Genomic DNA, 13,767 nt, shown 5'->3' on the forward strand with positions numbered 1-13,767 from the left:
ATGGCTTGAATTTTATCGGGATTTGCCTCAATCCCTCTCTGATCAACCAATAATCCCAAGAATTTCCCAGCAACTACACCGAACACACATTTCTGCGGATTGAGCTTCAACTTAAATTTCCTCAAAGTGGAAGTTTCCCTCAGATTCCTATTTCTCTTCTTTACTCTTGACGATCATGTCGTCGATATAGGCTTCCATATTTCGCCCAAGCTGCGGTAAACACCGTATTATGAGCCTCTGAAATGCTGGCTTTCTTGCCGAAGGGCATTCTGAGCCATCCATACAATCCTTTCTCAGTAATGAAGGAAGTCTTATCTTGATCATCCGGCCACATGAATCGGTGGAAGCCGGAATAGGCGTCCATAAAACTCAACAGGGAATGGCCGGCCGTTGAATCCACCAGACGATCAATTTTAGGTAACGGGAAGCTGTCCTTAGGACAAGCCTTGTTCCGTATAATCAACGCACATTCTCCAAGTGCCATTCGGCTTTGGAACCATCACAACATTTGCTACTCAATCTGGGTAATATGTTTCCCGGATGAACTTAGACTTGAGCAGCTTTTGGACTTCTTCATCAACGGCCTTACTTCTGGCCGGCCCAGTGCCTTTTTTCTGCCGAATAGGCTTTTGCCCTGGCTCAATGTTGAGCTTATGGACGGCCACCTCGTGGTCTATCCTAGGCATCTCCTCTACAGCATAGGCAAACACATCTTCGAATTCTCGCAGCAACACAACTAAGGCGTCCTGAATCTCTAATCTCAAAACTGATCCAATCTTCAATGTCCTTTCCGGACGCTCTGGATTTAAGCAAATTTCTACTGGACTTTCCACCAGTTCTGGACGTTCTAGTCCCAGATTCATTATAGCCATGATCTCTTCAAATGGATGTTTTTCTTCTTTGATTGCCAAACACTTTCTCTTCTTGCTGGGCAAAAGCATGGACGGATTGCTTTCAGGAAGAGGTATCTCTTGAACCTTCTCAACTTCTTGCTTAAGCTCAACAATTTGGCCTTTCACTTTCTCGGCCAGATCATCCTCCTTGTCCTTTGGACGCTTTGCCTTCTCTTTCCATGAAGATGGTTTAAGATGGTGAGGTAGATTCTCTAGCAGCTTGCTGATCTCCATAGAGAGATCCAATCTTTCCCCCATCACACTCAAACTTCATTAACACATGGTAGGTCACATGACAGCCTTGATGTGATTTAAGGTAGGTCGTAGAATGACATTATAAGCAGTCAAGTCTCGTACTACCAAAAATTTCACAAAAAGCATCCTGGCAGCATCTTTTTCCCCTACCCTGACGGGCAGGTGACAGTCCCATGGGATGGATGACCCCTCCGCCAAAACCGATTATAGGATGATTTACCGGCATCAAATCTTTTTTCAAACTTCAAGCGAGACAAACAATCAGCACTGATTATATCAGTGGAGCTTCCAGTATCAATCAAATTCGCCTAACCCTTAGGTTGGCAATCTTCATTTCCACAACAGTGGATCATCATGCGGCTCCTTATCTTTCCCGGTCCAGCTCGCTGACCACTATTTTTGGAAAAGGATCAGACTCGGCCTGGTTAGTGAGCATAACCTGACTGAGCTCCCTTAAAGTATTTTTGTGGCCCGATTTGTTGGACCTCCAGCCGCAAATCCTCCTGAGATGACCATTACTACATCATCATCCGTGCTATCTCCGTCCATCTTCCTTCCTTGACGGTTATCTCTTTTCTGGAACTTCCTTCCTGACGAAGGCAGGTAATTGTTCATCTTACCTTTCGAGCCAACTCTTCTAGTGCTCTCTTCAAGTTTGCATTCTTGTTTCATGCCCACAATCCTTGTGGAAGTGACAATACTTGCTTTTATCCCTGTTACGGTAAGGCGTCTTCATTTCGGCCGGCGCCTTTAGCTCATGCTGATCCTTTATTTCCATCAAAATGGAATATTGATCTTTGTTGAACTCTATTGGTTCAACTGAGGCCGCCGGCTCGTATCGCCTGCTTCTTCTGGACGAGGTGGTCACAGAAGTCATTGCCCAGGTCTCAGCCTTTTTGGGTGGATTCTTCTTTGGCTGAACAGCTTCCTCAGCTTTCTTCACTTCTGGCTGCTTTGCCTCAGCACAACCTCTGTGGCATGAATGAATGCCTCAGCTTCCTTCAAAGCTTCCGTCAAGGTAGTGATTTTCTTCTTTACCAAATCAAACTTAAAACTTCCTGGTCTTAAACCCTGATAAAGGCGTCAAACGCCACACCTGCATTTAGATCTTGGATCTGCAATGCTTCTAGATTGAATCTCTTCACATAACCTCTCAATGCCTCCTTAGGACCTTGGATGACTTTCCCAAGTGCATGCTTGTCTTTTGTTCTTGACGATTAGCCACAAAATGACTGGTGAATAGAATGCTAAGTTCAGTAAAATTATTCACTGAGTTAGATGGCAAGTTGTTAAACCATTTTTGCGCTACCCCCTTCAAAGTAGCTGGAAATTCTTACACCAAGTAGCATCGTCCACTCCTTGGACATACATCTGATGCTTGTAAGCTGATAGGTGATCGTCCGGATCAGTAGTTCCGTCGAAAGGTTCAATGGTCGGGAGCTTAACCTTTGGGAAAGGTGGGGACTCCATAATCCTGACCGAGAAAAGGAGATGGCCAATTGATTGGAGTGCCGCAACCTGACCCTCAATGGGTATGTGCTCTTGACGGTACTCTTTCAGTACCGGATTAGATGAGGTGTTAGCTAAGGCTTGACGCCTGTACACCAAGGGCTGCAAAACTGTCTTTTCCTGCCTTGGCTGAAAAGCTGATAGTCCACGGCTTCGTGCCACTGTTCTGGATGGGAGTCTTAAGGACGAATCCTTCATATACGGCGTGGAGCTAGAGGCTGAACGCTGCTGAGTTGCCGCCCTCTTAGCCTCCAAATACTCCCTAGCATCAGTCTCCATCATGTGACCAGTAGGAGGGATATTATCTTCTGGACGGACTACCAGCCTCCAGTCCATCTTCCTCCTAGAATCACTAACAGCTGGCTGTTTCCTTTGGAAGGCGGCCTAGTCAACTCGGCCGAAGTGGCCGACTAGGTCCTGGACGACCCTCTTGGATCGCCCTTTGAGCGGTGCAGCCGTCTCTCCTCCTGGATTCAGCTGAAAGAACAACATGTTGTTCTTGATCTGCTCCTCCATGACAGCGGCCATTCTTGTCTGGAAGTCGTTCAACACATTCTCCAAATGACCAGCTGTCACTGGACGGTCTAGATTCTCCTGGATGACTGGAGTTACAGTCCTACCCTCTAGATGGACGGCAACATGGCCATGATCTCGCTCGTCCACGAGGTGGCCTCTCTTCATCCACATTGTCTTCCACCTGAATTCTAAAACTTCTGTTCCTTGCGACATTCGATGAATGACAATCCGTCATTGCTGCGTCTCCCCACAGACGGCGCCAAATGTTATGTAGTGTAAAACTGGTAAACTAATACAACAACTCCCAAAGATAGGTTCTTAAAACAGGAGACTTGTGCAGCAATGATTGGTTCGAATCCCGACGCTAACTCCTGACCAGCAACCTGCAAAAAGGGACCCACCCTGAAGATTTGGGTGGTATTTCCCCCTCCGATGCTTAAGTCAGATGTCAGGGATGTAAAGAAACTTTTAGATAGAGAAAGTAGAGAGAGAGAGAAGAATTTATGATAGAGTAACAGTACTATGCTCTGAAAAACGTACCTTTCACCCTGAAATCAAGGACTATTTATACTGTTTGAAATGACTGTTGTGCCTTGATGTCACCCTAATTTGGGAGCATCTGATTGGTTAATCAAAGTAGTGGGACATGTGGCAGCGATTAATTGGTCAGCACACCTCACTTTCATATAAAGGTGCAAATCATCTTTACTGGGCCTAAGTACAATTTTTGGGCTAGAAGAAGAACCTCTAGTACGCTTTCTTCAGAGAAACGTACTTTTAGGCCTATCACCTTCAGGCCCTTTGTACTTTACTCCTCTGCACATATGCCACGTGTAAGGCTCCGATGAGGCCACGTGTCAGCGTAATAGCCGTTGAATTTTAGGCTACAACAAGAGTATACATCCATAGAATTCTCCCAATATTTGCAATATTTCAAGATCAAACGCCAGCTCACTTGTCCAAATACTCCAACAAAATGGAGTAGCTGAAAGAAAAAATTGTCACCTTGCTGAGACATGCAGGGTTTATGTTGCACGCTAAGAACGTGCCACCACGTTTTTGGGTCGAGTGTGAGAATAACGACACATGTGACAAATTGATTACCTCAGGCGAGACTAGATTTTGTCTCACCATTTGGAGCTAAGAAAGATGAAGCCAGTAGTGAGCCATTTTCGAGTTTTTGGATATGTATGCTACGTCTTTGTTCCTGAGCATATGCGTAGCAAGTTTGATAAAAAGGATATTCGTTGTATCTTTGTTGCGTACGATGATCTGAGGAAAGGTGGAAGGTTTTGTGATCCAACAACAGATAAATGTCACGTGTCACGAAATGTGGTGTTTGATGAAGCATCATCTTGGTGGTCACCAAAAGCTGTATTATTGCCAGACTCGAAAGAGATCGAGGAAAAGCTTCAGGAAAAGATGGACGAGAAAGATGAGGCCAGTCTAGTTCAGATGGTCGTAGTCTTGAGAGTGAGAGATCTCAACCTACATCAGAAGAAAGACAAAAAAATCCATGGCAAATAGGAGCACATCCTAAAAATACTGAAGAAGAAAGGCCAAGTCAAATTGAAGAATTTGAAGAAAAAGAACATCACCCAGTACTACGCAGGTCCTCAAGGCAGAGAAAGCCAAATCCAAGATATGCAAATGTTGCAATGGCTAAGGATGTAAAAGAGCCAAGTAGCTATGATGAGGCAGCTCGAAGCAAAGATTGGAGAAAAACCATGGAATAAGAAATTTAAGCTCTGCACCAGAATGAGACATGGGAGTTAATGCCAAAGCCTCAAGAAGTTCAACCTATTTCTTGCAAATGGGTATACAAAGTGAAGACTAGACCTGATGGTACCATTGAAAGGTACAAGGCACGACTAGTAGCTCGAGGATTTTCTCAGCAATATGGGCTAGACTACGATGAAACATTTAGTCCAGTTGCTAAGATTACTACAGTTCGTGTTTTACTATCACTTGCAGATAGTAGTTCTTGGAAGCCCTGACAAATGGACGTCAAAAATGCATTTCTATATGGTGAGTTGGATCGAGACATCTACATGGATCAACCTAAGGGATTCGAGAATCAATCTTATCCACACTATGTATGCAAGTTAAAGAAGGCGCTCTATGGTTTGAAGCAAGCACCACGCACCTGGTATGGAAAGATGCAAAGTTTCTGTTACAGAGTGGTTATTCTGTAGCACCACCTGATTCGAGCTTATTTGTGAAAGCTAAAAATGGAAAGTTGGCAATAATTCTTGTATATATGGATGATCTTATCATCACAGGAGATTTTAAAGAGGAGATTCAACAAACAAGAGCTAATGTTTCAGTACGTTGTCAAATGAAGGAGCTTGGAGAACTAACACATTTTCTTGGTCTTCAAGTGGAGCGGACTAAGGATGGGATATTTCTATGCCAACATAATTATGTACGAGATCTTCTAGAAAAATATGGAATGGTCGATTGCAAGCCTATTTTAACTCCAGAGGAGGTTAATGCAAGGTTATGTTCAGTCGAAGGCAAAGATCTAGAAGATGTAACCATGTACAGACAATTGGTGGGACGTCTTATCTATCTCACGTTAACCAGACCACATATTGCATATATACAGTGAGTGTGATTAGTAGATTCATGGAAAAACCGATGAAATGCCACTTGGAGGTAGTACGTTGGATACTAAGGTATGTGAAAGGAACCATTGACTCTGGAATCGTGTACCACAATGATAAGGAGATTGAAGTTGTCGGATATTGTGATGCTGACTATGTTGGTGATCTCGACACACGTTGCTCAACTACGCGTTATGTGATCAATCTAGGTACTGGAGCAGTCTCTTGGTGTAGCAAGAGATAACCAAAAATGTCATTGTGAAGTACAAGTAGAATATCGAGCGGCGGCTATGGCAACACAAGAGTGTGTGTGGTTGGCGCAATTACTCAAGGATCTGCATCAACCAATTGATCGGGGAATCAAGTTATCTTGTGATAATCAGTCTGTGATACGTTTAGCGAAAAATCTTCTTTTTCACGCCAGCACAGAACATGTGGAGGTACATTATCATTTAGTCCAAGAAAAGGTTCTACAGGATGAAATTGAACTTGAGCAAGTGAACATGGAGGACCAAGTTGCAGATATATTCACAAAAGGTCTTAGAGAACCAAAGTTCGAAAAGTTTCGGAAACAACTTGGTATGACCTCTAGACTATCTCTAAGAGAAAGTAGTCGTTGAGGGGGAGTGTTGAATGTTAAGCACCGTCCACTCTTTCTCCTCTTTGGTAAAATATTGCTGCTATATATTAATGGCTAGGTAAAATTATCAAGCCACCTATTACCACCTTCTAGGAGCATAGCTCAAAGACTTTGACAAATTAGCAATATGTAATGTGAAAGCTGTAAAAAAAACATCTTGTAGTATGTAGTATAAATAGGAGTGTTATTTGCTTGGAGCAAAGTGTGCGCAACATCAATTCCTGAGTTCCTTGGGTGTGCTACTGAGTATTGTGAGAAGTACAAACTCATAATAGTGTGAGGAAAATAAAAGTTTAAGTGTTTAAAGTAAACACTACTATATTTTATAGTAGTTATATTGTGGTCATATCCTAGTAGAAAGTAGGCTGTATGTTTGATAATTTTAATTAGTTATCGACAATTCATTATTACTTCAATATTTTTTTAGTCATCCCACATCACATTATTACCCCAAAATACCCTACACCACATGCCAAAGAAGGAAATATAACAAGTAATTTGAGACATTTATTTATGAAAATTTTAGCAAGAAAAGAGACAAGGGAGTATAATAATTCACTATCCGTTGTTGCAATTCGTCCGAAATCATTTGTGCCATTGTAGGACGAAGGTGATTGAAGACTATGGGAAATGAACACCCTTGAATATATTACACTGTTGAATATATTTACGAAAAGCATGATATTTACGAGAGAATATGGTGGTTCGTGAAATTTTAGTCTCAAAGTTGAATTGGTTCAATGAGTAAACGTTTGATCTTCTTCTTAGTCCCACCATCTTGAACACTAAAACCATCTCCCTTTTGGTATATGAAATGGCATACTCGTGCAGTGTTAATAACAAGATTGACAAATTTTTGCTCGTGGATTGATGCACTCAGTAATTCCATGTTAATTTTACGCCAAGCACTATTTATAATGTCTTTCATATGCTCCCTAGCTATCTCCTCCGTTACACTAGCTTCTGCCATGTAACACAATATGGATGAATGTGCGTCACCTCTCTCAAGTTCTACCTGTTTACGGAGGAAAACCGATGATAAATATAAGTTAAGATTTTTGAACTAAAATTAAAAAGGATAATACACTAGTTAAACACTTAACATGAATTGAAAGGTCCTGAGGTCAAGGATAGTCAACTTATTTTTTCCTATTGTTAAAATACTAAACTTTTATGAAATTGGGCCTTACCAATTGTCTCAAGTTTTACCTTTTTGAGATAGGAAAAACCCTAATTTAGCTATTCTTAATTTTCTAACAAAAGTTAATTTGCACAACTTATAATAAAAATTTTACTCATATCGTCCAAAGTTAGTTACGATATTTATTTTTTCACAATTTTCAATACACAATGTGAAACTCTCTTTATTTCAATTGGGGACAACTCATGTGTGCAAAACAAGAGGTTCAGGTTTATAGTTCAAGTGTATACTTACAGCAGAAGTACCCTGATCATTCAATAGTCGAATGATCAGCGACGTGTAAAATATAAGATCTTCATTGTCTTCCCACTTATCCTCCAGCTCCTCTGAATTTCCATCTGCTGTACAAAGAAGACATATAAGGGACAGCAAAGGACCAGAGGAACTAATCCATGCCGATTTCAGATAATCTTGCAGTGATGGTACGTGCCGCTTTTTGTACCACCAAGCTTCCATTAATAATGCTTTGCAAAAATCTGCCCACTGAATACAAAAACCTCAAACTAAGACAACTTAATTATAATATAATCTAGATCTTATATATATGTAGTAGATGAAATAAGAGTAGAAAACATACGGCCATTCTTAAGAAATGTGATATGTCATCATTCCACCCTTTTTCCTTCTGAATATCGTCAGCAATTTCACTTGTAGTTGTTACAAGTGCCTGGAAACAGATCTTCATGCACTCTGGAAGTTCATCAACTTCTTGATAATCCCATCTGAGATGTAATGCATTATACTTAGTTTGAAACCAAGTGTGAGAGTAAACAAATTGACAACTAAGTCGACATTCTTAGCCTTTGATCTATATATAAATCATAGGTACTGCATGAGACTATGAGATAGTCCATCCCTTCACTGTTTGAATGAGTATATATGTTTGTCGTTTTGTATTTCGAGTACAAGATAACTAGAGAGGGATGTGGTTTGTGAAGACCATATTATCTTAAAAGAAAATTTGTCTTTTTTTGGGACAGTGTTAGTAATTAACAACCTCTCTTGTTGGATTCGTGGATAAAGACTTCATGCGGGCTACCCAAACCCCTACACATACAGTTCTAGCACCTTATCGTTTTCAACTTTATCTTATCAATTTCAGTTAATTTATTAGTTTCAGTTTTTTTTCAGCTTGTAATGCCAAACAGAGTCATAGAAAGATAACCTTGTAGCAGTTCAATATAAGTTACCTTATGTATTTATCATTTTTCAGAATAGGTATTTAACAAAAATTATTACTATATAATCGTTAAATATTATGGTCTCACTATCCTATTTTCTTTTCACAATGTAGAGAGTGATAGAGGCACTCTAACTCACGGACAAGATCCGGCTTCATATTTGAGTATCATTCTGACAAGATTATACCAACTAAACTAGCTTATATATGCATTTTGTTGGATTATGCTCCAAAATTAGTCAAATAGTTTTCCTAATAGTTAGGACTAGTTGCTAATAATTAGTTAGTGGTCTAGTCTATTTAGTGGGATAAAAGTAGTGGGTTAAGTAGTGGGCATGTTACTAGTAGTGTTTTACATGCTTATTTAAATGCTGTTTTGTTTAATTATTTATGTACATGAAAAATATATTAAAATGTAGTCTTTTTAATTCTCTCAACTTTTTCTTTTTTCTCCTCTAAAAATTCTACACATTTTTGGTCTCACTATGAATTCATATCACCGTCTAATAATTCAAGTTTGTGTGTCTAATTTAGGTTATTCTATAGTGATGAATAATACATTTAAAACTAACCTCTCCACAATTCTGGTGAAGCAAATGAGCTCGTCCAGAGAGCCATATATATCATAAGTATCATCAAGAACTAGAACAAAAGATACAACCTTTGTTAGGCATTTTCTGAGAAGTCCATGTTGTGGTTCGCAAGCGACTCCAACTGTCCACAAGAAACTTTCAACTAATCTATCTCTTGTAAAGCTAATATTCTCTATAAACCCAAGATTTTTCCACCACCTTAAGACAACGCAATGAAGATAAATCGAGTGTTAAAACAAAGCTTAGGATTAGAAAAATGAGATCCAAAATGAATGTAACAAGATAGATCCTCACCTCGACAATTCTTTAAGATCTTCTAGATGCACGGCTTGTACGATGTTGAAATTTAACTTTGCCAACTCAAGCAAGATCACATTCTTATTATCTTCTTGTTCGTAAGCATGAATTTGTTGTTTGACATCAAACCACTGTACTTTCCTATGGCATGGAATCCTTAAACTAGAAGACACTTGTTTGGCAAGTTTGTCATCCATGTCCAGGTAACTGTCTATGAGATATAAGGACGAAATATCCTTAGCTTTCTCCATTATCTCTTCGCCGTCTACAGCTAAATGAGAAGCCTCATATAGCTCAAGCACTCTTCTAGGGTCGATCTTTGAGTCCATTCTTTCCTTCAGAAGACCAGTCTCACCAATAAAACCAGCAAAGATATCTGAGAAGCGAAGTTTTAGGTCTTGTTATTTAATTACCATAGAAAAAGAATTAAAGTAACACAATTAGTTGATGGTGGTTGGTGGAAGTTGGAACTGGAATATAGATTAGCATAAATGGAGTTGCTCGTAATGTATAGATGGGTTTTGCTTAATAAGATTACCGTCATCTATGTTACTCCGACACTTCCATTTACCTCAAAAACCGGGTGTTGTGTCGTGTCCTACACGACACTTAACTTGGATATTTCATTTTAAACTAAAAACTTGTTTTTTTCTAGAAAATAGCCTGATTGGACACTTATAGACATCCGTATCCGACTAGACACTAAATCAGTATCTGAGTAACATAGACTGTCATTTGTAATAATGCAGTTGTTGTCCACGCATATATGATCGAGGTCATTGACAGGTGAAAGTACTCATAATATGACACCATCATATGAGCATATGATGTATCACACAGAACACGAGTTGCTTACAAAATTAAATTTTAATTTCACAAGGAAAATTACACTACCTTGTGAAATATTATAGCCATGTTGTCGAAGAAGCCTAAAACTTAAAGCAGTATCACTAATTAAGATATCTTCTTCAAAACCAACATTATTGTTCAAATCGATTGTTATCGATTCAAGGGCATCCATAATTTCCTTGTGTAACACATTTGATAAACCTAGATTAGTGATGGTTTCGACAATATATGGCTTCGAAAACCCCGGTTCTCTACTGAAGATATGCATAATCTCGTTTTTCAGCTTTTCAGCTCGTTCTTTGTAAGTTGCTGTCTGTATAAAAAAAATGATGGTTATAACTTAATAACTTATCGTAGAGATATATACAAATCCCATATTAAAAACATATGACTATTTAATAATAAAAATTAAATAGATAGAAAACTATTGTCTCACCGTAAATTCACTTGTAAGAGACTGTACAAAATCATAGCTCCAAATGTTTGGCTTATAGTTAGCACTTCGTCGTTCATTTGTTACGCTACATGGTTGGCGTTTCATCTCACTTTCTTTTGTACTATTCATGTTCACTCACTAGTATGGAGAAAGAGGTGTTTGTTGTGCTAAGAAAGATATTTTTGTAATACAACGTGAAGCTGAAATACCGCCGGTTTATATAGGCAAGAGAATCAAATATCTTCACTGAAATCCTCCCCTTAGTTGGTTTGACGACCAGTCAATATGGGAAAAAAAAGTTTCATGTGGTTTACGTTTCATTGGATTTACATATGTATGTTGCAGGGACGGGAAGATGATATGTCCCAATGCTGCGGGTGTGACCACAAAAAGAAAAAAATAATATCTGTACTCCATGAAAAAAAATCATGTTAGTGACGTGGTTATGTAGCTTAAGATCCTATATATTTGGCAAATAGAGTTTTGAGTTTTAGTTATTTATTTAGCAGATTTGACTAACTTTTTACATAAATGTGCTTGCTAAAACTTAGTTAATTGCTGAAAGTTGATTACACTTGCTTTATATAAAATGACATTTATGGACTCCTATCAACAAAAAAAAAATGACATTTATGGACATATTAATTGATATTTAGTAAATCATGGGCAAAAAGTCATTCACACATTCTCTCACCTAATGATCTAACGAAAAAGCTTCATTTTAGGACTTTTCACCCCAAAACTCTGTGTTGAAACTCTATTTACCAAACACCCCCATAAAGTTTTTGACTAATCAAAAACTCTAAAATAGGTCAAAACTCCATTTTCGTCTCGAAATTCTAATTATCAAACACCTCCTTTATAAATAAATAAAACTTGAATGGACCTAGTGTACAATAACTTACTATACACCAGATATGATCGTTTGATATAGTAATAAGCTTTTATTTGATAGGTCGATTTTTTTTGGATATTATTAGTTTTTGTATGATTTAATTACCTTTGTATAGTCAATTTTATATGATACACTTTATATAGTTAGCTTTTGTATGATATAATCAACTTTCTTTGATATAGTTACTTTTGTGTGATATAGTGAGTTTGGTTTCGCAATAGATTATTGTGAACCCGGTTCACCCAAAACTTGTTCTAGCTTAAATGTGTGCATGGAAGTAGAGGTGTCAATCTGGGTAACTGGCTGGGTTTGGGTTGACCCAAGCTGGATCGGAATGATTTGGGTCGGAATAATCTGGGTGACAGTGTGTCATGGGTCGGAACTGGGTGGGTCGGGTGAGCTTGGATCGGGTGAAACTGGGTGAGGGGATCTCGAAACTGGGTCGGAATTGGGTCGGGTGAAACTGGGTCGGCCGGTATCTGGGTTGGGTGAATTTGGGTCGGAATGGAATGAGGTGAAGTCGGTCCAAATCGGCTTTCGGAATGACTTGGGTCGGAAGAAATCGGCTTTCGGGATAACTTGGGTCGGAAGAAATCGGCTTTCGGAATGACTTGGGTCGGAAGGAATCGGGTTACGGAATGACTTGGGTCGGAAGAAATCGGCTTCCGGGTTACTTGGGTCGGAAGAAATCGATATCGGAATAACTTGGGTCAGAATTACTTAGGTCGGAAGAAATCGGCTTCCGGGTTACTTGGGTCGGAATAACTTGGGTCGGATTAATTCGGCTTTCGTAATTACTTGGGTCGGGAGAAATAGGCTTTCAGGTTACTTGGGTCGAAAGAAATCGATATCAGAATAACTTGGGTTGGAATTATGCGGTTTTCGGATCGGAATTACTTGGGTCAGAATAAATCGACTTTCGGGTTACTTGGGTCGAAAGAAATTGATATCGGAATAACTTGGGTCGGAATAATGCGGCTTTCAGAATTACTTGGGTCGGAAGAAATCGATATCGGAATGAATTGGTTCAGAATAAATCGACCTTCAGAATTAATTGAGTGTTCAAGAAATCGACTATCGGAATGACTTGGGACTTGGGTTAGAATACATCGGATTTCGACATGGGTCGACATAAATCAGATCTCGGTAGGACTTGGTTCTTAGAACGACTAAATATCGAAGCGGCGGCACCGTGGCGTATTGATTTGGGTCGAGACTGTTATAACCTTATAACATGTGATATTGTGATATTGTGGTATAGATTATAGTCGTTATACTTTATACTTATAATGGTATATTATAGTAATCTGTAATTATATTGATATTGTGAACTGTGATTGAGTCATTGTGAATTTTTTAATAATACATTGAATCATTAATAGTTTGATACTTATATTACTAATTTGAAATGTTACTAAAGTAAGACTTATAAGTTATACTTATATTATTGGCCATTCACCATTATTGGCTATTGGTAATTGGCCTATTGCCTAAGCATCGCTGATTAGTTATTCACTTATTTAGTTATTCTTATTCATGATTGCATATGTATTCAAGTAACAAGTAACAAGTAACAACTAACATCTAACAAGTAACAAGTAACAACTAACAACCATAAGGATTATTGATTATAGACTTATAGTGTTAGGGTTAATAGACTATTAAACTTAAATATTTTGTTAGTTAGTGACTTACTCACTCTCAAGTCTGAATCAGTTACTATATAGCAACAAAAAGAGTTAGAATTAAAGAATTAGGTTGACATTAAATCATTAATGAAAGCATCTTAATTCGTAATTATAAAATTGTTCGACTTTTCATCGTTCATGGAACAACTCAACAAGTAACAATGATCAATGTTAATCACTTAATCGAATGTATCGTTGTAGATCTTAAT

General features: G+C 38.8%; 2 protein-coding genes across 2 annotated transcripts; one reads left to right on the plus strand and one right to left on the minus strand.

Annotated features, from left to right (window-relative positions):
* Positions 1-5,271: 5,271 nt before the first annotated feature.
* On the plus strand, positions 5,272-5,784 carry LOC109133664 (uncharacterized mitochondrial protein AtMg00810-like). The gene has a single exon (XM_019247259.2). The coding sequence runs from the start codon at positions 5,272-5,274 to the stop codon at positions 5,782-5,784; it is 513 nt and encodes a 170-aa protein (XP_019102804.2).
* A 1,122-nt stretch (positions 5,785-6,906) lies between these two features.
* On the minus strand, positions 6,907-11,171 carry LOC104883054 ((E,E)-alpha-farnesene synthase). The gene is made up of 7 exons (XM_010667501.4): positions 10,976-11,171; positions 10,585-10,852; positions 9,688-10,066; positions 9,373-9,591; positions 8,198-8,342; positions 7,855-8,103; positions 6,907-7,434 (listed from the first exon to the last, which is right to left on the minus strand). The coding sequence occupies exons 1-7, from the start codon at positions 11,102-11,104 to the stop codon at positions 7,141-7,143; spliced, it is 1,683 nt and encodes a 560-aa protein (XP_010665803.2). The 5' UTR covers positions 11,105-11,171; the 3' UTR covers positions 6,907-7,140.
* Positions 11,172-13,767: the final 2,596 nt, after the last annotated feature.

This window comes from Beta vulgaris, chromosome 8 (genome assembly GCF_026745355.1).
Source record: "Beta vulgaris subsp. vulgaris cultivar EL10 chromosome 8, EL10.2, whole genome shotgun sequence".
Classification (NCBI taxonomy): Eukaryota; Viridiplantae; Streptophyta; class Magnoliopsida; order Caryophyllales; family Amaranthaceae; genus Beta; species Beta vulgaris.